Here is a 22,319-nt window from a genome sequence, read left to right on the forward strand (position 1 = left end):
TGCAGAATAACGATAAAAACCTCGCAAGTCACTATAAAGAAGACTATTACAAGCTTCAGAAATCCTTGAAGTGAGAGTCTCTTTCTGCAGAAGTTTCTCCTTCTTAAGCTTGCTCTTGAAGACAGACCAGAATTGCTCTGTTGGATTCAATTCTGGAGAATAGGGGGGGGGAAGATATATATATATATATATATGCACAGCTGTAGCCTCGATTGACAATATATCTTCCGATATCTTCATGCTTATGGATTGGAGCATTGTCCATGACAATGTAGAAATTTTTTAAACTCTTCATGCTCATCCATAACATCAAGAACGCCCCCTCCCAATAAAATTAAAATAATGGCCAGTGACAGTACCTGTAGCTTTGATAGCTTTGGATGCACCAGGCAATTTTCGTTTTATTTTTGAGTGAGCCTCATACGACTGCCTTACTTTTGACGTTGATGATATCAAAAGGTGAAATAGCCCCCAATAGTGTCGTTGTCTGTGCCCTTATTGTGGGCGTTTCGACTATTGCTCTGTTTCAGAATGCATTTCAAAGTCGGTGATATTGTCTAAAGGGATACGCTTCCTCATCCACTTCCATTTTCATCCATGGCACCACCCTTTCCGTCTTCAAAAAAAAAAAAAAAAAAAAGATAATTCACTTAATAAATTATGATGGGGAAGGGAAAGAGGAGGGGTGATAGAAAGGACAATAGTTTGTTATTATGGAACATCATGTTATTATAGATAAATAAAGACCTTTTTGTTGTTGTTGTCTAACTTGTAACTTTTTGTTTACTTTTCGTAATATACACATATTTTTATTAATTATACTGGTAACCAGGAGTAGTAATTTATAAATGAGAATACTTGTATAGTCCTAAAAGAAAAGAAATATTTTCCCCCTTTTTTTTTTCAAACATAATACATAACAAGCCTTTATTATAATTTCGTCTTTTCTTTTCATATATAAAATTGTCTTTTTATTAGTTTTCAACACCTTGTATCAGAGTAATATTATCGCCTTTCAATAAAAGTCGACCTAAAATAAATAATATAAGATTATCATTATCATTATTATTTGTATCAACTTACCAACTTTAACTCGAGTATTATTCTTGATGTCAATCTCTTCACCATCATCAAGAACCAAATTCATGAATTCATCAAAACCCTAATAACGCGTTTTTTTTTTAGTCTCACATTGTAAAAGTAATTTCCACACTTACAATAATTTGGCCTTCAATTCTTAAATCTGTTTTATCAAATAACCAAATCTGAACTCTGGATTTCTAATATAGAACAAATAAATAAATAACATGTAACAATACTAAATAGTTTTAATGGTTATATTTGTATTTACATTTTGAAGGTATCTGAAAATCAGATTCTAATTTAAAAAAAAAAAAAAATGTAAATAAAAAATAATTCAGTGCATTATTACATCTTTACATTTATAATTGTATACTTACGATGGGTTGAACCATAATCTTCTGTACTTTGGATGACATCTTTTATATATGTATATATGTATATATATATTTTTTTTTATTAATAATTTATGTGAATAGTATATAAGAGAAAATGTATTGCTATAATTGTATTTTCCAGGTTCGTAAGACTATGAAAAAAAAAAAAAAAAAAAAAAAAAGTGAAAAACGAAGTCAAACAAATTTATATTCCGCCAAAAACGTCATGATTTATGGAGGAGTTTAGTATCATTTAGCTTTAGCATTTACTGTTATATTATATTACATAATAATAATAAACGTTGAAAAAAAAAAAAAAATACATAACTATAAAAGTTAAAGAAAATAGACAGGATATAAATAAATTACATACAACTATAATGACTGCTATAGATAGATAGATACTCAAAAAAATGAATTAGATAGAAATGATTAAAACGTCCTAATGTAAATAGAGAGATACACTATGTTAATTATACTGTTTATTAGCATATATTCCACGTGATTGTATTATAGATCCATCATACTATTTTGATTGGGTCCCCAACTATGGATATTCATAAATAGTTAATATTAAAAAAGATAAAATAAAAATAAAGAATTTACTTACACTCTTATGGTATGATCATCACTCGCAGACACAAATTGCATAGGTTCAATAGGACACCAACTAACACAATTCACTGTATTTTCATGTCCTTCTAGTTCCTCTAATAATGTTCCATGATCTCGACTCCAGATATATACATGATTATCTAATTGTATATATAATAGTATGAGTATTAAACTATTACATGCGTGTGCGTGTGCGTGTGCGTGTATCATTTTACCTTCACTGCCACTAATTACAAATGATTCATTATGTCCTCCCAGGGTAGATCGAATGATATAAGTAATCTGCTTTTGACCTGAATATTTATGTACTATCTCTCTTTCATCTAAATCCCATAAATGTAACTCTTGTACGTCTTGAACATTGACCAATGCATATCTTCCATCTTTTGTTAATGTTAATGACGTGATCGTACCTTCTTCAGGTATCTTTACAATTTCAGTGATACGTAATCCATCTACATCATAAACACTTATACATTTATCTAATCCAATCGTCACAAATCGTTTCCCGTCTTCAGTTATCTTCATATCCGTCGTTCTCTGAACTGGCCAACGAGTCACGGGCTGTGTGGATTCATCAGCATCCCATAAACAAAGTATCTTATCACAGGCACCTGAAATAAAATGTCGATTATCAGGTAACCAAACACAACTTGTCACTTGATCTCGATGACTTTGAAAGGTATGTAATAAGGTACCACTAAAAGGGTCCCATAAACGAATACCAAAATCCGTACCACATACCAATAAACGAGTGTTATCTGGAGACCAAGCACAATACGATCCACTCACTTCACTCTTAAATGTCTGAATAGCTTCAAAGGTCTTCATGTCCCAAATAATACATGATTTATCTTTTGAAACTGAAGCTAAATAATGTCCATCATGCGAATAAGCAACATGCCAGATCTCGTCTGTATGCCCTCGAAGGACCTTGATGGTCGTTGTAGGAAATTGATTTTTATCACACATATGATCTGAAAATAAAGAAAATTTATTATCTTGTCTCGGATTATGATAGAGACAGGACCTCTTTTGCCATTCAAGTGATTGATTAATCAAGTATAACAATCGTTGTTTTGGTATCATGGCTGTAGGATCAACAAAATGTTGTATCTCTGTTAACAATTGTTCTCTTGATGCCCCTTGTGTGCCATCCCAGCAGGCTTGCTCCATCACGTCGTCTATTGAAGAACAAAGTACTAAACTTGTAAGTAAATGTAATCTCTCTGTATTTTGACCTAATGGTGTAATTTCTGTTCTAAGCACATATAATGCTTGCATCGTTTCACCCTTTTCCAGTAATTCCAAAAACTTTTGTTGTCGAATTAGAAATTGAACTTTAGGTAGATTATTTGTTGAAATAAAGGGTATTTGAGATAAAAGGGATTCCGCTACTTGCCATTCACCATGTAAAATACTCGACCTAAACTTTAAAATAATACTTGATTCTAGTGAAATGCCTGACTCTGTCTCTAGTGCAGTAGCAGCATTGCTGTTCATTATTACAAAGTCATTTAATATTTATATTCTACATGTGTGTGAATACATTCAATTTACTATGCTTACTTGTAACCAAGATCGAGTAAAGCTTGTAATATTAATCTCACAAGTTCTTCATTCTTTATATTATTTGACACTGTCTTTTGTTGGTTCGAGTTCTTTTTTGATATTTGCATAATACTGACTAAAAAAGAAAAAGGTAAAATAATAATGATAATATGTATATATAAAAAAAAAAAAAAGCCAATCAAATAGGATGAAAGAAATTATTACGTGGATAATGTGTTCATGTGATTTTTTTAATATGATAAGACTGCTTTCAATAAAATTAAGTAATTTTTTTATACACATGTATATAAAAAAAAAAAAAAACGTCAATCAATGACATAGAAAATTCTTCTTTTCTTCTTCTTTATTGTCTGTACTTTGTTTAAAACCAATTAAAATTTACACAAATACAAATAATTAAAAAAAAAAAAAAGAAAAAAAGAAGAAAAGAAGAAAAAAAAAAAGAAATAGCAACTATGTATGATGTTCGAATGATAATCCTTAATTCCAGGAATATATTTTTTTTAAGTGCAACGTTATTTTTATACATTCTTGTACCTGAATTTATTATAAATGACAGAGAAATGATGATATACAACATAGTATGCATGATTCTAATATTATATAATGTATTGAATAGTAGCATAAATCAGCCTTTTTCTTTTATTTTTGTTTTTCTTAAGAAAGAAAGGATAGTTGGTTGCTTGTTATGTATTTTATTAGGACGAATACGATTACTTCTTTAACATTATTATTAATAATATGCAAGTCCTTTTCTGGATTCAACTGCACGCGGTCATTTAAATTATAAATCAACCGACAAACAATAGAAGACAATGTGGAGATAGGAGAGGGGGGGGGCTTGTAAAAATATGAAAAAAAAAAATGATATAAATTTGTATAATTTTTTTTTTCAACTTGTAATTATTTCTTCTTTTTTTTTTCTTTTTTGTTTTTATCTTTACAAAACACACCCCCCACTCAGTTATATTAATTTAAAGATGTCTACTCCCGGATCTGGTAACGCCACTGCTGGTGCTAAGCTTTTTAAGACTCGTTGTGCTCAATGTCACACCGTTGAAGAAGTGAGTTTTATTGTATATGCATTTCTGAAGTGATTATAACCCTTTTTTTTTTCTTTATTATCATCCTTAGGGTGGTCCTCACAAGGTCGGTCCTAATCTTCACGGTATCTTTGGTCGTAAGACGGGTCAAGCTCCCGGTTACTCTTACACCGCTGCTAATGTAGAAAAAGGTATTGTTTGGGAAGAACAAACTCTTTTCGATGTAAGTATTTGTATAAAAGGAGAATATCGCAACCTGTACTTATTATTACTCCCTATTTGTTAGTACCTTGAAAACCCCAAGAAATATATTCCTGGTACTAAGATGGCTTTTGCTGGTTTTAAGAAGCCTAAGGATCGTGCTGATGTTGTTGCTTACTTGAAGGTAAAAAAAGAAAAGGAAGGACAAAAATTGATTTTGACTTGTAAATACTTATTTTTTCATTTATTTATTTTTACATAGGAATCATGTTAAGCTGTATTTATAAAACCTTTTTATTTATTTTCCCCCTTCAATATTTAAAAGAAAATATTGCTTTTTTTTGTACTATTTTTAATACTTTAGATACTTTTTTTTTTTTTGTAAATGGATCTGTTACATTAAAATAAATTGACCATTTTAATAAGAGAGAGACTATATAACATGGATTGTTTAAAACTATAACTATAAAAATAGATATTTTTACTTTTTTAGATTTCATAATAGTTGCGTATTCGTAGCTGGAATAATTTTTTTAACAATAGGAATCTGGGTTTTAGGTTTGAGAATTATACTAAACTGAAGTCTACATTGTTATGCAAAACTACTTCACCTCAACAAATTAGCTGAATAAAGTCATCAACATCATATTATTGAGAGCAATAAAGAAATACATCTTTTATATGTTCTAGTCAATTTCAAAATCACAATAATAAAAATAGAGACATAAATACTAAGAAAAGTGACCAAGGGCAACATGGATGACTTGTTGTAAAATGAAGAATGATAGACAAGAGAGGTTTTGCGTTTTCTTGTAGGGAGTCTAATAGAATAGGATTTCACACTGATTAAACAGTTTTTTTTTCCTTGTCTGCTGTTGAATGGCGTAGTTGTAATTTCGGGGTAGTAGTAGTAGTAGTAGAGGATATTTATTAACGGGAAACACTGGGAGAAAGTTAGATGATAAAGTGTCAGAAGAGGTAATAAAATAGTTCAGTCAGGATTAAAAAAGCTATAGCTCCTACTACAAGTAAATAATAAAAGGCATTTCATAAGATGAAGAAATAAATGTAGTAGACTAACTTGAATTGAAATAAATTCATTTATTCTTATTAATTATTTCATTAATAAAACTTTATTTTTGCTCAGATATCTTAAATTGCTAACTTTAAAACATTTCAGGGATATATAAAACTAACTGTTTAATCATGTATTTTAAACGATAGCACATCTAACGAAACGAAATCCTTTTTTTTTTTTTTTTATTATATACAAGTCTCTATTACTAATAACAATTTTCGAAGCTTGCATGAAAGTTACTTCTTGTCAACGGAAAGATTCTTTGTATAAAAGTTATCAGATTGTAAAGTATAAAATAATTCCCCCTTTTTTTTTTTTTTTTTTTTTTTTTTTTTTTTTTTTACTTTTTCTATTTAATCTATAACCTTGGAACTGCAATTATGAATCTTTAAGCTATTTGTACTTTTAGTTTTCCATGTAACTAATATGCATCATCCTTTTCCCTACAAGCAAATGAACTTGATTCAGTTTGACAAATAAAATCATTCGTTATTTTATAAAGAACATCAATATGCATATTTTATTATTTTATTTTATATACGTGTTTTTAATTGAATACAGAACTCAATCTTTTATTCGTTATAACAGCGGCATCATCAACTAGGATAAAAAAGATATTAAGCTCAGTCAGTGTTTATTATCTCCAAGTTTATAAAACTTACTTCTCATTGAATTCCTATTGGATGTTCTATTGTTGTTAAATGATTGTCTTTTTATATCCATCGACATAGGTCTATTATTGTTTGTAGGCTTTTGCTGCTGATTTATATTATTCTCCTTTAAAAAATCAGTAGGGCCATCATAAGGACGTATTTTAGCTAAAGCATGTGTGACATTATCAATATAAGCCTTTTTAGCTAATATATGTAAAATAATAATATCCTTAATGAATCTACTTGATACGGCAGTGTGTTATTATTATATATATATTATATACCTGTGGCAGGATGGTCAAAGATGATCAAGGCACGAGTATCAGATAACCATTTAATTTTATATCCTCCTCGACTACTTTCATAGCTTCTAAAGATATCATGTAAATGATGTGTCTTGAAGGCAGGAGGAAAGTCATAACAATCCAATATAACGGTAGGCTCTTCAGCAGGAGGAACTTCAACTATATTTTAATTATTTAGTATACACATACACATATACATGTACACATATATACATATACATATTATACACACCTGGTGAATCTTGAAAGGATTCAAAGAGACGACTGGCTCTTTTACTTTTCCTTTTATCATCCTCAGTCATACTATATCTGTCATATTGTTTAAGAATACTTTCCCAGTCTTCTACTTGTTCATTACCATCTTCAAAGGTTGTATTCTTATCCTAATAATAATAATAATAAATATACATGTTGTATATAGATGTTAACATGTACCTACATAATCGTTTCCATCATCACCAAAGAAACTATGACGATTATATCTATTATTTGAAGACATGGGACGACGATGTATAAAGGAAGCACGTTTCGTAGAACCAGAGGAAACAGTTGCCTCAGGTTGTAATATAACATCTTGATTCATAGATGAACGATATTTATTTGTAGTAGCACGTCTATTATCATCTTCTTCATTACGACGATGAATAGGTATATAAGCTAACATGCTATTACGTTTATTAGTCTTGTTGTCATCCATTTTTTTTTTTAAACAAAAGGAAAGAATGGGGGTATAATAATATATAATGTGTTGAAGCTAAGGTGAGAAATAAATAAAAAAAATTACTAAATGAGAATAATTTGAAGTTCTTACAAAAAAAAAGAAAAAAAAAATTATTGGATAATTGAAGAAATAAGATATCCCATTTTAGGAAGTGACAACGGATACTGCTTGTTGTATAGTTCTGTGTGAATCTGTAGTTGGAATAACTTATACCAGCATGATTTCTTTACTAGTAAAGGTAGAACTAGTTACTACCTTCTATACAAGCCTTATAGCATATATGTCTTTCTTTTTATATCTTTTACAAAGTATTATTTATAGAAAAAAGATATAAAAATACTACTACTATTAGTTATCACTGTAAAACATTGAATAAACGGGGCAATAAATATACAAAAACATTTTATTTATTTATTTTGTTCTCTTTACTTTGCCTAATGATACACTTCTTTCATGATAGGTAAAAAAAAAAAAAAAAAAAAAAAAAGTTACTTACAACGGTCAAAAGAAGACATCATTACAGACATAGTGTTCTTCTCATTGGAAATGATAATAACAATAAGTATATGCTTATCGATCGATACACTCTATATTCTTTGATCGTTGCTGTAGGGAATGAAGATAATTCTCAACAGACAGTCTAGTGATCATTAACCTCCTCTCTCTCCCCTCCCCACCATTATTTAACTAACTATACGCTCAATAAATATAGTGTATCTCTATTGATTTTCTGTGATTCTCTTTGTCGTCAGGACAAACTTTAACATCTTCTTATACCTGTTTGAATTGTTTATTTAATATACATACATACATGCATGTATTCTTTAATAGCATCACATAGGGAATAAAATAATATTCAAGACCAAAAATTTACTTGTTTCTATAATGTAGTCTATTTACACATGTCTTTTTTTTTTCTTTCTCTTCTTTTTTTTTTCTTTTTTCCCTTATTCTCTTTTCTTTTTTTTTCTTTTTTTATTTATAATATTTTAACTCCATGTATATATTTCCTTTTTTTATAAGGGATAAAAGGTGTAAATTTAAAAGCTATTACATATATATAAAAAAAAACAAAAAAAAAAAACAAGAGAATCGAACCAAACGAATGATTTTTTTTAGTAAGGTGCATAGAAACCGCCTCTTCCACGACTATATACATGTATATATAAAATAAATGAATAAACAAAAATTCATATATACTTTAAATTAACTTACCCTCTACCGCGATATCCGTACATTGGAGAATGTCCATAGTAAGGCATACCACGGAAAGCAGCGCGTCCTCTACCTCTGCCACGAGCAGAGAAGCCTGGAACATTGGTACGTTTAGGCATAACCTTTATTAAACGTGCACGGAATAAACTATTATCTAAAGCAACGGCTGCATTTACAAAACTAGGTTCAGCAAATTCAACATATGCATAACTATAAATCAAAGAGAAAAAAAAATTTTTTTTTCCATGTTAATTACTTTTACATTCATTTTTTATATTGCAAATTAGTTTTTTTTTTACCCTTTAGGATGACCAGTAAATTTGTCACATAAAATAGTTACTCGATTAATTGTACCGCAAGATTGGAAATGTGCTTGAAGTTCTTCAGGTGAAGCCCCATAATCTACCTATTCAAATGATTAAAACCAAAGATCAAATATACAAATTTTACATACGTTGCCAACATAAACTGAACGACTATCAACAGTTTCTTTATCTACAAGAAAAAAAAACAAAGTGTCGTCAGAAACAATAATTAAAGTAAGTAAAAAAAAAAATTTTTTTATTGTTACCTTCTTCAGGATGCATTGCTTTTTCAACTTCAACTTGCATGTCATGTAACTTGGCTGCTTCATCTTCCATATCTTTAACACGTTGCTTCATAGCTTCCAATTCCTTGAAAAAATATATATATATATTTAGTTCTCTTTCTTTTTCTCTTTTCATTTTTTTTTAAAAAAAAAGGAAAACATAGATCTTATATTTTTATTTATAAATGAATATAAATATATACCTTGTCTACATCACCGATCTCTGTTGAATCAGTTGTAGTAGTATTTGTAGGTTCGGTAGCTACTTCTGTTTTCTTTTGTTCCTCAACTTGAGTATTATTAACAGTTTCCTTTTCTAATTCACTCATCTTTAAAAAAACTATATTTTTTGGTTTATTATTATTAAATGAATATAAATATTTATATAAAAGAAAAGAACAAAAAACAAAAAAAAAAAAAAAGTTGTTTAAACGCGATTGTCAATTTTTTTTTTCTTTCTTTTCGAGCGGACTTGTTATCCTTTGCGTCATCAATATTTAAGTAAATATTTCTTTTTTTTTTTCTTAAAAAAAAGGCAAAAGCGGAAAACAAAAATGAAATCATGATTCGTTTATGTACAAAAGCAACAGTAAAAAAAAAAAAAAAAAGTTTATTTCAAATAAAAATATGAATGATAGTGTCTGTGTGTATGTATGTGGCGAAAGAGTTTATTATTATTATTATTAATACTATTAAATAAGATATATATACATATACATATACATACATATATATATTTATATTTATATAGATATATAAAGACATATTTACAACTTGGCAACAAAATGGCTTCTATTTCGTTTAGCCAATGCTAATTTTTCTTTAAACAAATCCTCTGCACCTTGCCAAACAGCAGATTGAGTTCGATTCCTTAGTTCCAACATAGTTGGTAAAAGATCATGCGAAAACATATCAGAGCTCTCTCTTGGTAATAGCGTAGGTAGATGATCAATTGAGATGACATCTAAGGGTGTAGGATTCGCTGTCTTGACGGGGACAGTCGGTTTATCAAAGGTGGTATTGATACTGTAGACAGGGATAGGATTATTAGGATTAGTCGTATCGCAGCTCACATCGCAAATGACAGTTAACTTTCGAGTAGGGCTATCAATCATAGCCTGTGTGATGAAAGGTGGTATCCTTTTATTCAAATAGATACAATTCACAAAGATATCACTTGCCAAGATCTCCGGGAAGGGACCCCCACGTTTCGTTTCTTGAATATCCCATTTGAGGATATGAGATTCAGGTATACCTGCTTTACGAGCAAAATCGACTGCACCAGAGCCACAACGACCCAAGGCACCCATGACCATGAGAGTAGGGTATCGGTTACCATTCATCGATAAAACCTTGCCTAATCTCTGTTTTGTATACTCAATCAACGCCCGTTCGTTAGGATAAGGATTTATTTTACCAAGCTCAGATCCAGGCTGAAGTCTTTGTTGACACCATGTATCTAAACTGACGGCGGCTCCAGCAAATCCTGCCATAAAACCAAATGCTGCCACACGACGGCCTTGTTTATCATTTAAAAATTCTAAATCTAAAATCGTGCCCTTTCCAGCATCAAAACGATACAGTAATTCTTTCCATCCTGCCTGATTCTTAAAGCAATGCGCAAAGAAGATATGCGTATGATGAAGAGGGGATTCATCATTCTCTGGAAGTTCTTTGAGTCCTACAATATACGCCTCAGCCGGTGCATCTGTTTTCCAACTCAAAAATGGAACAAGAGTACAACCAACCCTATTAAATAATAATAAAAAAGGACAAAAAAAATGTAAATAGGTATCATGAATATTTATTTAATATACATGTTATTTTATTTTTCCACCTCTTTTATTACCTTGCATATTCTTCATCATCAAAGACACGCTGAGATGATCTTTCAACAGTAATCTTAAAGCCTGCATCAATTAATTTTTTAGCAGTGATAGGTGTTAAGGCAGCACGATGTTCCATAGGCTTTGTTTCGGCACGAAGCCAAAGATGAGGTCCTGTAGGTGTCATAATGCAAAAAAAAAGATTCGATAAATGTGGAGAAGAAGTATTGTATTTGCTTCAAAAAAAAAACAACAACAACATTTGGATTTTATATATGCAAAATTCATACTTGTCTATTTTTTTTTTTTGTATCTCAGACAACTTCCAAGAATAGCAACTCAAAATAGATTATAATTATCTTCATCAACAATATAATATAGATTGAATAATAATAAAAAAAAATCAGTTTAGTAGTTTTGATTCACAGTAGCTGATAGCATGACGTCAAATCATTCAATAATAGGAATAATAAAACACTTGGTATTTTTTTTTTATTTCCTTGTATGTTAAATGTATAATATAAATGTTTATCTATTGTTAGATTATCTAATAGGAACGGATCAGCATCTTTTTTTTTTCTTTTTCTTTTTCTTTCATATTGTTATTATTAAAAAGATGATATGCTTTCTATATATGTTGAATTCTATTGTTTTAGCGGCTGGTTTTGTTAGACAATTGAACGCTTTGTATGAACAAAGTGCACAAGACTGTTAAAATGCTTAACAAAATACAAGTACCATAGGTATATCGAAGACTCACTTGATAAGCATCAAGTACGATTTGGAGAACATCGGGAGGTAAAAGGTCACGTACTTCTGTCATTGATTTACGAGCAATTTCAATATACTATATAAAGAATAAAAAAATAAATAAGTACCCTTATATATAAATGTACACACACACATATATATATATAAATATATATTACCAGATCAGCGTTAGGCCCTTTGATTTTATCTGTTAAAATATATTTTACGGCTCCTTGAAAAATGGCAGAAGTTAAAGAGATACCAATAACACCACCAACAGATCTAAAAAGATAAGACATGGATGTGATAGTTGCCATTTCTATAATATTGATGTTATATGTAAAAATAGATATAAAGTTGAAAATATATACATATACATATATATATATACACTTTACCTGAATGTTCAACACAAGAATGCATAGCTATTAATGTCGTTGTAATGATAGCACCAAATGATAGACCATCTCCTGTTAAACAGGCAAACATGAATGCCTTGGATGTCTTGTTGGGTACCCAAGCTGTATAACCAACCATAGAGATAAAAGAAATAAGAGCCATTACGATTGTAATCTTGCGATATTCACCTGTACGTGACATGTACATACCAGCTAGGACAGAGCCAATAGAAATGGATGCAACTTTAGGTAACACATAAAGCCCAGCTAAAGAAGGACTGAAACCCATTAGGGCTTGAAAGAAGAGAGGTGTGATATAGACAAGAGCTGTAGTAGCCATGACACACCAAAAATTGGTAAAAGAACAAGCTAGGGGGGTCCTACTTGAGATGATGTTCCAGGGCATTAAAGGATACAATGCATATTTAGCTTCAATAATGCAAAACAGAATGACCAAAACAAAACTACATACAAAACAGCTTAACACGAAGGGATCAGACCAAGCTTTAATGTTACCTCCTAATGAGGTAGCAATCAAAAAGCTTACGACAGCTAAAACAATGATAATGGCGCCGACATAATCAATTCGTTTAAGTCGTTCTTTAAATGTTGTTTCTTTATCCTCTTGTAAATTGTAATTTGTTAAGAGTTGAGTGGCAATATAAATGGTTAAGAGTAAAAATGGCAAGTTAATATAAAAGCAGAAACGCCATCCTAGTGTATCAGTTAAAAGACCACCTAAAGGAGCACCTACTACAGATCCTACCTAAAATATATATGTATATAGATTTATAAATGAATAGATATTAAAAAAAAGAAAAAGAAAAGAATAAAATCCTTACAGCATAAGCTATATTGCCATAACTCTGGAATCTTCCTCTTTCTCTTAATGGCACCAAATCAGAATTAATTACTGTAGTCATACTATTGAATACATACATACATACATACACGTATATGTATATATATATAGGTAAATGGAATTGTTTTGTTATATTTATTACTATCCTAGGTTGTCATACCAATTGATACCTCCGCCACCCACTCCAGCAATGGCACGAGCAACAACAAGAGCCCATAAATTAGTTGCCATACCACAAAATAATGATCCAAAGAAGAAAACACAAGTTGCAAATAATAAAGCTGACTTTCGACCAAAAACATCCGAGATTCGGCCATCTTTAAGTGTATATATAAGTATATGTATGTATGTATATATATATAAAGATGTATAAAAATTATAATAACTTACATAGGGGTTGAAGAGCAGTATAACTTAACATATATGAAGTTGCAATCCAAACAATTTCATTTGATCTACGGAAAAATGTTTTGCTTAAATATTTTATTCATGATACACAACAATAGCCTTTTTTTTTTTAACCTTTTAAATTCAGTTCCAATTTGAGGGTAGATGGTAGCAACTATAGATGAATCTAAAGAAGACAATATAACAGCAATATATAGACTATATAAATAATGAATTATGAATGTTAACACACATATATAGTCATGTATGTATATTTTATTAAACTTTACCCTGAGAAAATGGCATAAATTGAAGCACCGTTTAATCTCTTCCTTAATATTTCATCGTTATCTTCAGACAGTGTATTATGCTTTACACTGGATATATCCACTTCTTCCTCATCATGAATCCTTGCAGTATCGTAATTAGAAGTGCTAGCATTATCTAATAATGGCGATGCTTCATGCCGTTTCATTTTACTAAGAAAAGATAAAAAAAAAAGAAAGATAAAAAATAAAAAATAAAAAATAAAATAAATAAATAATTTTTATCTGGAATACATGTATATTTTTTTTTGTGACACTTTTATTGTTGTGTTTGTTACAAGTACAATTTTGAGATACAAATGTAACATGAATAGACTCTTTTTTTTTTTTTTTTTTTTTTTTTTTTTTTTTTTTTTTTGACAGAGTTCTCCGATATGGCGGGGAGGAAAAAAAAAATCTACCAAAGTATAATTCCAAAAAAAAAAAAAAAATACACATTTTATCTTTTATTGTAAATGTCTGCTAAAATAAATCCTACAGCAGCTCCTTATTATACATTACTTGATCCACCATTGCCACCCAATCCAATTCTTTCTGATGTTCGCATTAATAAAAAAATCGACATAAACCACAATGAAAACCTTTCATCTTTAAAATCTTTAGTTGAGCAATTCAAGGATCGGAAAAGTTTCTGGATTGACGTTGCCGTGTTGGATCGATTACATTATAAAAACATGAATCAGCAACGCCCCTTTCATCGTTTTAAACGATCGATGGAATTAAGACGTCTTTTGAAACGATTAAAAGCATTACAGATTGATAAAGAGCTTGAACGAATTTATTTATCTTTTTGGAATGCGAAAAGGTAATGATGAAAAAAAAAAAAAAAACCCAAAAAATCATGTCAAGTACAATTATTAATAATTTGGACAGTTTAGATAAATGTACATCGAAATGGAACTTTATTCCTAGTAAGGAATCGGTTCAGTATACTTTACATAGATTGATTGGGGCGGCCTTACTTTTAGATAAGGTAAAGTATAAATGAACTAATAATATAAAAAAGCTAAAGAGATTGACCATCTTCTTATAGCTTAGAGTTACTCTAGTAGAAACCTACAGAGCTAATTCAACTTTACTTATTTTGGAACACTTTGTTTCATTAGCACTTGTTTATATGGGAATTTGTAGTCGGTTATATAAAATATGTCACATTTGGGTCAATCAAATCGAAGAATGTTATCATTTATTATATACTTGGTCTGCTACTTTTCCAAGTGGATTAAAACAAAAGGAACAAGCAAGATTTGTAGCCTTAAATAATCTGGAATGTGATATTGACACTTTGAAAAATGTTAGATCTAAATTTGCAGAAAGGACGATGCAAAACAAGTCATGTCTGCAACACAAAGTGCATTTGGAAACTTATATAGTGAATCAAGGAATCACTGATAAAGTAAAAGAAATACAAAAACAAGTTGGCTTAGATGAGTATGGGGGATTAGGAGGAGATTTAGAATTAGAAGATTTAGGAGGTAAAAAAAAAAAAAAAAAAAGTTTTTATATGTTGCTTATATAGAAAGCATTTATTTATTCTATGTGTATATATAAATTAGAGGTGATCGAACGATAAGATGATTAATTCTTCTTTTCATTAAAGTCACGGCCAAAATTAAAGTACTATAAAAAGAGATGTTATTAAAAAAAGATGAGCCTATTTCAAATTTATTTACCTTTTCACGGAATAAAAAGTGACCAGGTCGTTTGGGATCTTCGGTCCCCTTTTCAATAATTTCTGCCTTTTCTTCTTCTGTTAAAGTGGTATGGTCAATAGATGCTGTTGATTCAGGCACCCAATCTTTAATTTTTTCCATTGTAATTAATCGACGTGACCATTGTCCAAAGTTTTGTTCACTGTTCGATATTAATTTCATACAAGGATGTTGAGGCACATCGTCGTTTGAATATTCATCAACTATAGTGGGTAACCAATAGACTAATCGACCTCCCAAAAGTAAATGTTTTGCGGCAAAATTTAAGAGATCAACCAAAACTTCTGACATTTCGTATGGTTTTGTAGGTGGATAATAATCCTCACGGGTATGCATTGGAACACCGTCATATGTTCTCATTGTCAATTCTTTACCATCATGTCTTCCCAACTTTTTAGCACCTGCACGAACACCGTAAGGAGGGTCAGTGACGATGGCATCAATCCACTGTTGTGATCGCCAAGGATGATGACAGATATCGAATACAAGTGTGTCCAGCACACGACCTTGTAAGTTATATTGTTCAATATTTGAATGTACACTTGCGTTTCCTTTACCACGAATTTGTCTTCCATCAATATCAGATCCCAAAGTAAATGCTCCAAAATGAGCACAAGTAAATAGGAAACTACCCGTACCTACAAATGGATCATAGACAAGTTTACCAGGAGCTGCTAATGCCTGATTGGCCATAACCAATGATAATTCAGCATCCATGGATGTTGTGCCTAAATATTTTCTCTTTTTCAAATTGTACAAATTGACAAGATCACGACTTCCTGTAGCTATCAATTCACCCATATAGATATGAAGAGGTAAAGGACGCTCTGTTCCATTTTCAGCGCCAAAATCAGCCAAAACATGGAATTGAACGTCAGGTGATTTCATATCAATAGGTCCTTCAAAACCTAAATAAGAAAAGGAGTTGATGATGTTGATTTGTTCTTTATAAGGAATAGTTGATCCAAATGATGAAACAACAAATTTGAAAGAACAAGTATTATAAGCAGGCCAACGATCTGAAGTCTTTTTTACTTGGTTATGAACTTCTTCGTATGTATTACCCTCTCCCCAAAGTTCAAAAATATGCCTAAAAAAAAAGTAAGTGTACAAGTGTATATGAGAAAGTGTATTTTTTTTTTGATAATGTGTAAATATATTTTACTTGATTAAGATGGCTCTTTTCACCAGCTTTTGTGCATCTTTATGTGAATCTAATTCAACTTTGAAAAATGGATTCTTTTTTTTTTTTCCATTACAATTAATATTTATTGACTCGCTTATATTTTTAAATGGTTCCTTACGTTAAGCTTATACTCTTGTTCATTATATTTGATATTGACTTTTTCTAATTTAGCAAGTGAAAGAAGTTCAGGAAGTCTGAATTCATTATGAAACTATAATATAAAAAAAAATTAAATAGTGATTCCTTTTTGTAATCATATATGAATATAAACCTGAGCAAATTGAATTAGATAGGTAGGCATTATAAATGATCTCAAATTGCTAAATGTCAAAATGTACAAGCTTTTAGTTTATTCATTTTTGCTTGGCGGAGTTTCAGCATAAACAAGGAAAAAAAAAATTAAAACAAACGCTTAGACCAAGCCACAACTTTGAAAATAATTAATCCAAAAAAAAAATAGATGATTTATAAAATAGCATTATAAGACTAAAAAAAAATAACCTTCACAGTTATAATATTATTCTCTCTACTTTGTATGTACGAACATGTGAACATACTATAATTGTTTACAAAAAACAAAAAAAAAAATTGACAACAATTTAGTGTAAATCATGTGAACATTCGGAGATTAGAATCAGAAACAATCCAATCAAATACTTTTATTTTTCATATTTAAAAGAAAGTGAATTAGTTCGTTGTCTTTTCTTTTTTTTTTTTTTTTTTTTTTTTTATATTTATTTCTTTCTTTATAATAAACATAAAAATGGCATCTTGGTGTAACTATTTTTTTAATATTATTATTTTTATTATTTCTTTTGCATTAATAAGAAATATATTATAGTTTCTCAACTTACAAGCACAGTTACAAATATTGCTGGTCTTACAGAAGAAGGTACTGTCAAGACACCAGCACAAACGGCTAAAGATGGACAATATTATAGCGAGTTAACTCCTAAAGACTATGAATGGACATTAGCTTCTGGTTCAGCAACAGAAAACCAAATCTTTTACATGACTACTAAAACAGGTGGTTTTATGTTTGTTCAATTGATTTATTCTGCTATTGGGTAAGTTAATAATATTGTATATAAATGTATATGCGTTGTATGCAGTTTATATTCAATTTTTTTTTTAAATCTTCTATATATATATATATATATATTATTGTTAGTCTTTGGAATCCTACTGTCTCCTTTATTTGTCGTTATTATGACCCTAACACAAATACCAATATTTTTAAAAACTTGAACCAATCTTATGTCTTTAAACTTTCTGATGATCGTCGTTCAGTAAAGACAGAATTCTTTAATATTACGTTGGATCCTACTTTGAGTACCTTTAAGATTTCCATCACACATCCAGATGTTATCGTTGATTTAGATTTTAAACGTATTGACAAAGGATTCAAAGTAGGAGAAGGCAAGACTTATTTGGGAGGACAAGATCAAAGTACAGCTGCTGGTATTGTCTCACATAAATTTTGGCCACGATGTGATGCAAAGGGTACGATGATTATTGATAAGGAATTGCATGAAATAGAAGCCAAGGGTATGTTTATTCATGCTATTCAAGGTATTCAACCCCAATTGATTGCTTCTAAATGGAACTTTATCAATTTCCAAGCTGAGGATGCAGCACTTTCGATGATGCAATTCACGACTACTAAACAATATGGTGCAGTTGAAGTAAATCAAGGGTCAATTGTAGTCAAGGATAAATTGATGAGTGTATGTGTCGATAATCATGTTGAATTATTAGACCTAGAAAAGGATAATGAAACTGAATATGAGATTCCTCGACGTGTCCGATTAACATGGAAAGGACAAACACTTCAAGAAAAGGAAGGAGATGAAGTGAAGGATGTTACTGTTAGTATGACGGTTACGGTTAAGAACTTGATTGATAAAATTGACATCTTGTCTGAAATTCCATGGTTCCTTAAAAAGCTTGTACAAACATTTGTTGTCAAGCCATATATTTATCAATGGATTGATGAAGCTACAGCTGAAATTACAATTGGCGATGAAACGTTTTCTTTCCCTGGTCAATGTTATCAAGAGCTTGTTTTTGTATCTGGTTTTTAAAACCCTTCTTTCTATGAACACCATTTTTATATAATCATATAAAAAAAAAAGAAAAAAAAAAAAGAAAAAAATACCCTTTTGAACTTCTTCTTTTTATTACTTTCTTATTAATAATATTAATAATAATAACAATAATAATAACAACAACAATAATAACAACAATAATAACAATAATTTTTTTTTTTTTTTTTTTTTTTTTTTTTTTTTTGCCTTTCTTTTCTATAACACATTATTCTGTCATTTGTTCCGTGATGGAACCTATTTTGAAAAAAAAAAAAAAAAAAAAATTAGGCACGCGTATTTTAAAATCATTTGATAAACATTTTTTTTTATCACAACTATTATTACTATTACTGCTTTTATATCCAATGATTACAATAAAAAAAAATAAAATAAAGTTTGCATTAATGATGACGTCGTTATTCCCTATTACATTTGAATAATAGTAGTAGTATTATTATATAGTACAATAGCTTGTTGTTCACTTTTTTTTTTTTTTTTTTTTTTTTTTTTTTTTTTTTTTTTTTTTTTTTTTTTTCATAAAGTCATTTTTCTTTTAAATAAATAAAATGTCCTTTCGTCCTCCTCGATCATTACCTATATTAACACTTTTTCATAATGTGAAATCAGAGAGATCAAGAGCAGCTTTGGCCCTACTTCAAAATAAACAAAAGAATACGTTGGGAGAAGAAAGATATCGTATTGATGTTATTGACGAAACCCAACAGGCACCTACGGATACACAATTAAAACAAATTGCAAGTTTTCTTGATAGTTCGACACCTTGGAAGGATATGTTGATGTCTAATAATAAAGAAATTACAAATGCTCATGATGCCATTCATGCTCTTCAAAAAAGGCCTACTTTACTTAATTGTCCCATTTTAGTGGATTGGGATAAAGGAAGAGCAGTTATTGGCTCAAGTAGTTTAGAGGCACTTGAAAGATTAATCAATGATAGAAAATAATTGTATTTTATTTATTAAATACATATGTACAAATATGAATAAGGATATGAATATATAACATAAATATATACATACATACATACATGTATACATGCATACATACATACATGTATACATGCATACATACATACATGTATACATGCATACATACATACATGTATACATACATACATACATGTATACATACATACATACATGTATACATACATACATACATACATACATTTATGTTTATGTTTGTTTTCTTCTTCTATTTGGATTAATAATAAACTTCTTTCTTAATGATGAATTGTTATTGGTAGAAGAGTTTTCAGTGCATGAACCATCTTCTGATGGTGGTGGTGGTGGTAGTGATGATTGTGGAATGACAATGATATTACCTCTTGCTTTAATTTCGGGGGAGGGTTCAACTAGAAGATGATGAACATGTCCCAGTTCAGGTTTATGATGAGTACACATAGGAATATGCTTGACCCAATCATCATCCAAGACGTCCTGCAACGTGCAACGTTCCTCTGGATTAGGTTTCAAGATACGTTCGATGATGGGCCGAGATTGAGGAGGTAAAAGATGAAATAACTTTTCAGCACCTTGCGGAGATGATACAAAGGATTTATAGGAAGCATCTCTATCAGATCTCGGCACACGCCAAGGGAAACGACAAAGAGACATACAGATAAAGATAATACCACAGGACCATAAATCTGTTAAACGAGCATCATAATCAGGCTGAGTAAATTGTTCAGGTGCAATATAAGGATCGGAACCACATACGCCTTTACTACGATGTGTCCTTGTTTCATGAGGGTATCTATGAACGATAGCACAACCAAAATCAATAATCTTTACCATGCCACGTTCGTCTAGAACCATATTATCGAGTTTTAAATCTCGATGCGCTAACCCCATGCTGTTCATATAGTCTAAACCATTCAAGAGTTGACGCCAACAACACTCTATTTCTTCACCTGACATCTCTCCACTCATCACAATGTTAAATAAGTCGTTGGGTGCAAATTCCATGATTTCATAGAATTCACCATGTTCTTGAATGATATCAAACGTCTCGATAATATTCATGTGGTGTAATGTGGAGCCAATACAGAATTCAGCTGTTACCTTTTTGATATATTCTTTATAAGGTTCATGGAGGGACCGTTTCCTGAATTGTTTTACGGCATATGTTTTTCCGTCTAAATTTTGACGAATCAATCGAACTGAACCACCTGCACCTTTACCCACAAACTGGCCTATTATTATAACAAATAAAGTTTAATATCAAAAAAAAAAAAAAAAAAAAAAAAAAAAAAAAAATAAAAATAAAAATAAAAAATAACGAAAAGGGAAAATTGCTTACCCCATTTGCCATATTTGCCTTCTAAATCTCGGTTAAATTCATTCCCAAAAGAAAATTCTCCAACATTGATAGAAGATGAAGAAGAAGAAGCAGAAGAAAATGATTTATGATGTAGTATCGACTTTTTATCAGATTTGAATAAATTCTTTAAATCTTTAAAGAAAGTCTTCTTTTTTTCAAGTCTATGAAAATGAGTATGATGATATTCTTTGTTATATTCTGGTTTTTTAAAGATAAATTGTGATGGTGTACTAGATCGAATTGGTAGCGATGAAACATGAAAGAAAGGAGAAGAATTTTTATCAGACTGATTTAAATGTGTAACATTTTGAACAATTGTATTTTGAGGAGATAAAGAAGTGGTTTCAGTTGCTGGCGATAAAGAAGAAGAGGAAGAAGTGAATGAAGAAGAAGAGGAAGAGGAAGATGATGATGATGAGTTCAAAGTGTATTCGTGACCAGGAGTAGTTGGAATTGTATCTGGGGTAGCGTTGTGAAATTGATGGATAGCTTGCTTATTTTGAAATATTTTTGCTGGTGAATTAAAATCAACAGTGTTTAATTTATTTTGAAGAAGGTGAATTTGATGCTCGTTGTTAATAGTAGTAGTTATAGAATCAAGACTCATATTGAAAAATTAATATATATATTTATATAATGTATATGTATAAAATGGAATAGAATAAAATGAAAGAAGAAGAAGAAAAGGGATTGATTTATATAATTATAGTAGCATGTATCTTCGCTCCCGATTAAGGAATTAACTTCCATTGTTGTAAAAGTAAAGCCGAATATATTAGTAGCTGCAGGCATTGATAATCATTTTTCATTTACCGATCACAGGCCCATTTTCTTTAACAAAATTCGAAACATGTTTAATATTTGTCCATTTATGAGCAAATATTTTTATACATGAATATTTTTTATTTTATTTTATTCTATTTTTTTCTTTGCTTTAACAAATACTAAGCTTGTCTTGCTTTTTATTTTATTTTATTTATTTTTTTCATAATT

General features: G+C 30.1%; 12 protein-coding genes across 12 annotated transcripts; 4 read left to right on the forward strand and 8 right to left on the reverse strand.

Moving 5' to 3' along the window:
• Positions 1–572: 572 nt before the first annotated feature.
• Positions 573–1,607, reverse strand: BX663DRAFT_510702 (small nuclear ribonucleoprotein-like protein E). The gene is made up of 6 exons (XM_051527785.1): positions 1,461–1,607; positions 1,352–1,378; positions 1,218–1,280; positions 1,084–1,162; positions 748–1,030; positions 573–616 (listed from the first exon to the last, which is right to left on the reverse strand). The coding sequence occupies exons 1-5, from the start codon at positions 1,497–1,499 to the stop codon at positions 975–977; spliced, it is 264 nt and encodes an 87-aa protein (XP_051382296.1). The 5' UTR covers positions 1,500–1,607; the 3' UTR covers positions 573–616; positions 748–974.
• A 144-nt stretch (positions 1,608–1,751) lies between these two features.
• On the reverse strand, positions 1,752–3,791 carry BX663DRAFT_510705 (WD40-repeat-containing domain protein). The gene is made up of 4 exons (XM_051527786.1): positions 3,642–3,791; positions 2,288–3,567; positions 2,068–2,212; positions 1,752–2,004 (listed from the first exon to the last, which is right to left on the reverse strand). Exons 1-4 carry the CDS (start codon positions 3,749–3,751, stop codon positions 1,968–1,970), a joined length of 1,572 nt encoding a protein of 523 aa, XP_051382297.1. The 5' UTR covers positions 3,752–3,791; the 3' UTR covers positions 1,752–1,967.
• A 698-nt stretch (positions 3,792–4,489) lies between these two features.
• Positions 4,490–5,330, forward strand: BX663DRAFT_510706 (cytochrome c). Its single transcript, XM_051527787.1, has 4 exons — positions 4,490–4,708; positions 4,779–4,910; positions 4,974–5,072; positions 5,151–5,330. The coding sequence occupies exons 1-4, from the start codon at positions 4,625–4,627 to the stop codon at positions 5,160–5,162; spliced, it is 327 nt and encodes a 108-aa protein (XP_051382298.1). The 5' UTR covers positions 4,490–4,624; the 3' UTR covers positions 5,163–5,330.
• An 832-nt stretch (positions 5,331–6,162) lies between these two features.
• Positions 6,163–7,721, reverse strand: BX663DRAFT_510713 (uncharacterized protein). The gene is made up of 6 exons (XM_051527788.1): positions 7,364–7,721; positions 7,157–7,307; positions 6,904–7,083; positions 6,629–6,823; positions 6,311–6,566; positions 6,163–6,226 (listed from the first exon to the last, which is right to left on the reverse strand). The coding sequence occupies exons 1-5, from the start codon at positions 7,619–7,621 to the stop codon at positions 6,514–6,516; spliced, it is 837 nt and encodes a 278-aa protein (XP_051382299.1). The 5' UTR covers positions 7,622–7,721; the 3' UTR covers positions 6,163–6,226; positions 6,311–6,513.
• Positions 7,722–8,567: 846 nt separating this feature from the next.
• BX663DRAFT_510715 (uncharacterized protein) lies at positions 8,568–9,864 on the reverse strand. Its single transcript, XM_051527789.1, has 5 exons — positions 9,653–9,864; positions 9,432–9,534; positions 9,315–9,355; positions 9,160–9,266; positions 8,568–9,070 (listed from the first exon to the last, which is right to left on the reverse strand). The coding sequence occupies exons 1-5, from the start codon at positions 9,776–9,778 to the stop codon at positions 8,857–8,859; spliced, it is 591 nt and encodes a 196-aa protein (XP_051382300.1). The 5' UTR covers positions 9,779–9,864; the 3' UTR covers positions 8,568–8,856.
• A 290-nt stretch (positions 9,865–10,154) lies between these two features.
• On the reverse strand, positions 10,155–11,523 carry BX663DRAFT_510718 (uncharacterized protein). The gene is made up of 2 exons (XM_051527790.1): positions 11,299–11,523; positions 10,155–11,198 (listed from the first exon to the last, which is right to left on the reverse strand). The coding sequence occupies exons 1-2, from the start codon at positions 11,460–11,462 to the stop codon at positions 10,217–10,219; spliced, it is 1,146 nt and encodes a 381-aa protein (XP_051382301.1). The 5' UTR covers positions 11,463–11,523; the 3' UTR covers positions 10,155–10,216.
• Positions 11,524–11,785: 262 nt separating this feature from the next.
• BX663DRAFT_510721 (major facilitator superfamily domain-containing protein) lies at positions 11,786–14,207 on the reverse strand. The gene is made up of 8 exons (XM_051527791.1): positions 13,963–14,207; positions 13,808–13,891; positions 13,676–13,740; positions 13,446–13,602; positions 13,266–13,347; positions 12,424–13,189; positions 12,205–12,344; positions 11,786–12,122 (listed from the first exon to the last, which is right to left on the reverse strand). The coding sequence occupies exons 1-8, from the start codon at positions 14,145–14,147 to the stop codon at positions 11,928–11,930; spliced, it is 1,674 nt and encodes a 557-aa protein (XP_051382302.1). The 5' UTR covers positions 14,148–14,207; the 3' UTR covers positions 11,786–11,927.
• A 209-nt stretch (positions 14,208–14,416) lies between these two features.
• Positions 14,417–15,695, forward strand: BX663DRAFT_543341 (uncharacterized protein). The gene is made up of 4 exons (XM_051530836.1): positions 14,417–14,803; positions 14,872–14,971; positions 15,032–15,473; positions 15,555–15,695. The coding sequence occupies exons 1-4, from the start codon at positions 14,454–14,456 to the stop codon at positions 15,569–15,571; spliced, it is 909 nt and encodes a 302-aa protein (XP_051382303.1). The 5' UTR covers positions 14,417–14,453; the 3' UTR covers positions 15,572–15,695.
• On the reverse strand, positions 15,577–17,197 carry BX663DRAFT_435616 (S-adenosyl-L-methionine-dependent methyltransferase; the record flags this gene model as incomplete). The annotated part of the gene is made up of 4 exons (XM_051523135.1): positions 15,577–15,618; positions 15,672–16,800; positions 17,028–17,107; positions 17,168–17,197. The coding sequence occupies 4 exons, from the start codon at positions 17,195–17,197 to the stop codon at positions 15,577–15,579; spliced, it is 1,281 nt and encodes a 426-aa protein (XP_051382304.1).
• Positions 17,198–17,645: 448 nt separating this feature from the next.
• On the forward strand, positions 17,646–19,040 carry BX663DRAFT_510730 (oxidative stress survival, Svf1-like protein). Its single transcript, XM_051527792.1, has 3 exons — positions 17,646–17,672; positions 17,738–17,963; positions 18,068–19,040. Exons 1-3 carry the CDS (start codon positions 17,660–17,662, stop codon positions 18,978–18,980), a joined length of 1,152 nt encoding a protein of 383 aa, XP_051382305.1. The 5' UTR covers positions 17,646–17,659; the 3' UTR covers positions 18,981–19,040.
• A 485-nt stretch (positions 19,041–19,525) lies between these two features.
• Positions 19,526–20,113, forward strand: BX663DRAFT_510731 (uncharacterized protein). Its single transcript, XM_051527793.1, has one exon. It carries the CDS (start codon positions 19,550–19,552, stop codon positions 19,946–19,948), a length of 399 nt encoding a protein of 132 aa, XP_051382306.1. The 5' UTR covers positions 19,526–19,549; the 3' UTR covers positions 19,949–20,113.
• Positions 20,094–22,237, reverse strand: BX663DRAFT_473419 (kinase-like domain-containing protein). Its single transcript, XM_051524197.1, has 2 exons — positions 21,306–22,237; positions 20,094–21,198 (listed from the first exon to the last, which is right to left on the reverse strand). Exons 1-2 carry the CDS (start codon positions 21,931–21,933, stop codon positions 20,180–20,182), a joined length of 1,647 nt encoding a protein of 548 aa, XP_051382307.1. The 5' UTR covers positions 21,934–22,237; the 3' UTR covers positions 20,094–20,179.
• Positions 22,238–22,319: the final 82 nt, after the last annotated feature.

This window comes from Cokeromyces recurvatus, assembly GCF_025118155.1.
Source record: "Cokeromyces recurvatus strain NRRL 2243 chromosome Unknown BX663scaffold_14, whole genome shotgun sequence".
NCBI lineage: Eukaryota > Fungi > Mucoromycota > Mucoromycetes > Mucorales > Mucoraceae > Cokeromyces > Cokeromyces recurvatus.

Coding starts and splice junctions, on each gene's coding strand:
- BX663DRAFT_510702 (XM_051527785.1), bottom strand. CDS start 1,499: ATGTCATCCAAAGTACAGAAGATTATGGTTCAACCCATC. Junction 1,379..1,460: donor AGATTATGGTTCAACCCATC/GTAAGTATACAA, acceptor TTTTTAAATTAG/AATCTGATTTTCAGATACCT. Junction 1,031..1,083: donor TAATACTCGAGTTAAAGTTG/GTAAGTTGATAC, acceptor TATTTATTTTAG/GTCGACTTTTATTGAAAGGC.
- BX663DRAFT_510705 (XM_051527786.1), bottom strand. CDS start 3,751: ATGCAAATATCAAAAAAGAACTCGAACCAACAAAAGACAGTGTCAAAT. Junction 2,213..2,287: donor TGTAATTAGTGGCAGTGAAG/GTAAAATGATAC, acceptor ATATACAATTAG/ATAATCATGTATATATCTGG. Junction 2,005..2,067: donor GATGATCATACCATAAGAGT/GTAAGTAAATTC, acceptor GAATATCCATAG/TTGGGGACCCAATCAAAATA.
- BX663DRAFT_510706 (XM_051527787.1), top strand. CDS start 4,625: ATGTCTACTCCCGGATCTGGTAACGCCACTGCTGGTGCTAAGCTTTTT. Junction 4,709..4,778: donor AATGTCACACCGTTGAAGAA/GTGAGTTTTATT, acceptor TATCATCCTTAG/GGTGGTCCTCACAAGGTCGG. Junction 4,911..4,973: donor AAGAACAAACTCTTTTCGAT/GTAAGTATTTGT, acceptor CCTATTTGTTAG/TACCTTGAAAACCCCAAGAA.
- BX663DRAFT_510713 (XM_051527788.1), bottom strand. CDS start 7,621: ATGGATGACAACAAGACTAATAAACGTAATAGCATGTTAGCTTATATA. Junction 7,084..7,156: donor ATCCTTTCAAGATTCACCAG/GTGTGTATAATA, acceptor ATTAAAATATAG/TTGAAGTTCCTCCTGCTGAA. Junction 6,824..6,903: donor CTTTGACCATCCTGCCACAG/GTATATAATATA, acceptor TACATATATTAG/CTAAAAAGGCTTATATTGAT.
- BX663DRAFT_510715 (XM_051527789.1), bottom strand. CDS start 9,778: ATGAGTGAATTAGAAAAGGAAACTGTTAATAATACTCAAGTTGAGGAA. Junction 9,535..9,652: donor AGATCGGTGATGTAGACAAG/GTATATATTTAT, acceptor TATTTTTTCAAG/GAATTGGAAGCTATGAAGCA. Junction 9,356..9,431: donor AGCAATGCATCCTGAAGAAG/GTAACAATAAAA, acceptor TTTTTCTTGTAG/ATAAAGAAACTGTTGATAGT.
- BX663DRAFT_510718 (XM_051527790.1), bottom strand. CDS start 11,462: ATGACACCTACAGGACCTCATCTTTGGCTTCGTGCCGAAACAAAGCCT. Junction 11,199..11,298: donor GATGATGAAGAATATGCAAG/GTAATAAAAGAG, acceptor ATTATTTAATAG/GGTTGGTTGTACTCTTGTTC.
- BX663DRAFT_510721 (XM_051527791.1), bottom strand. CDS start 14,147: ATGAAACGGCATGAAGCATCGCCATTATTAGATAATGCTAGCACTTCT. Junction 13,603..13,675: donor TACTGCTCTTCAACCCCTAT/GTAAGTTATTAT, acceptor ATACACTTAAAG/ATGGCCGAATCTCGGATGTT. Junction 12,345..12,423: donor TTCTTGTGTTGAACATTCAG/GTAAAGTGTATA, acceptor TCAATATTATAG/AAATGGCAACTATCACATCC.
- BX663DRAFT_543341 (XM_051530836.1), top strand. CDS start 14,454: ATGTCTGCTAAAATAAATCCTACAGCAGCTCCTTATTATACATTACTT. Junction 14,804..14,871: donor TCTTTTTGGAATGCGAAAAG/GTAATGATGAAA, acceptor TAATTTGGACAG/TTTAGATAAATGTACATCGA. Junction 14,972..15,031: donor CGGCCTTACTTTTAGATAAG/GTAAAGTATAAA, acceptor ATCTTCTTATAG/CTTAGAGTTACTCTAGTAGA.
- BX663DRAFT_510730 (XM_051527792.1), top strand. Junction 17,964..18,067: donor TTGATTTATTCTGCTATTGG/GTAAGTTAATAA, acceptor TATTATTGTTAG/TCTTTGGAATCCTACTGTCT.
- BX663DRAFT_510731 (XM_051527793.1), top strand. CDS start 19,550: ATGTCCTTTCGTCCTCCTCGATCATTACCTATATTAACACTTTTTCAT.
- BX663DRAFT_473419 (XM_051524197.1), bottom strand. CDS start 21,933: ATGAGTCTTGATTCTATAACTACTACTATTAACAACGAGCATCAAATT. Junction 21,199..21,305: donor AGGCAAATATGGCAAATGGG/GTAAGCAATTTT, acceptor TTATAATAATAG/GCCAGTTTGTGGGTAAAGGT.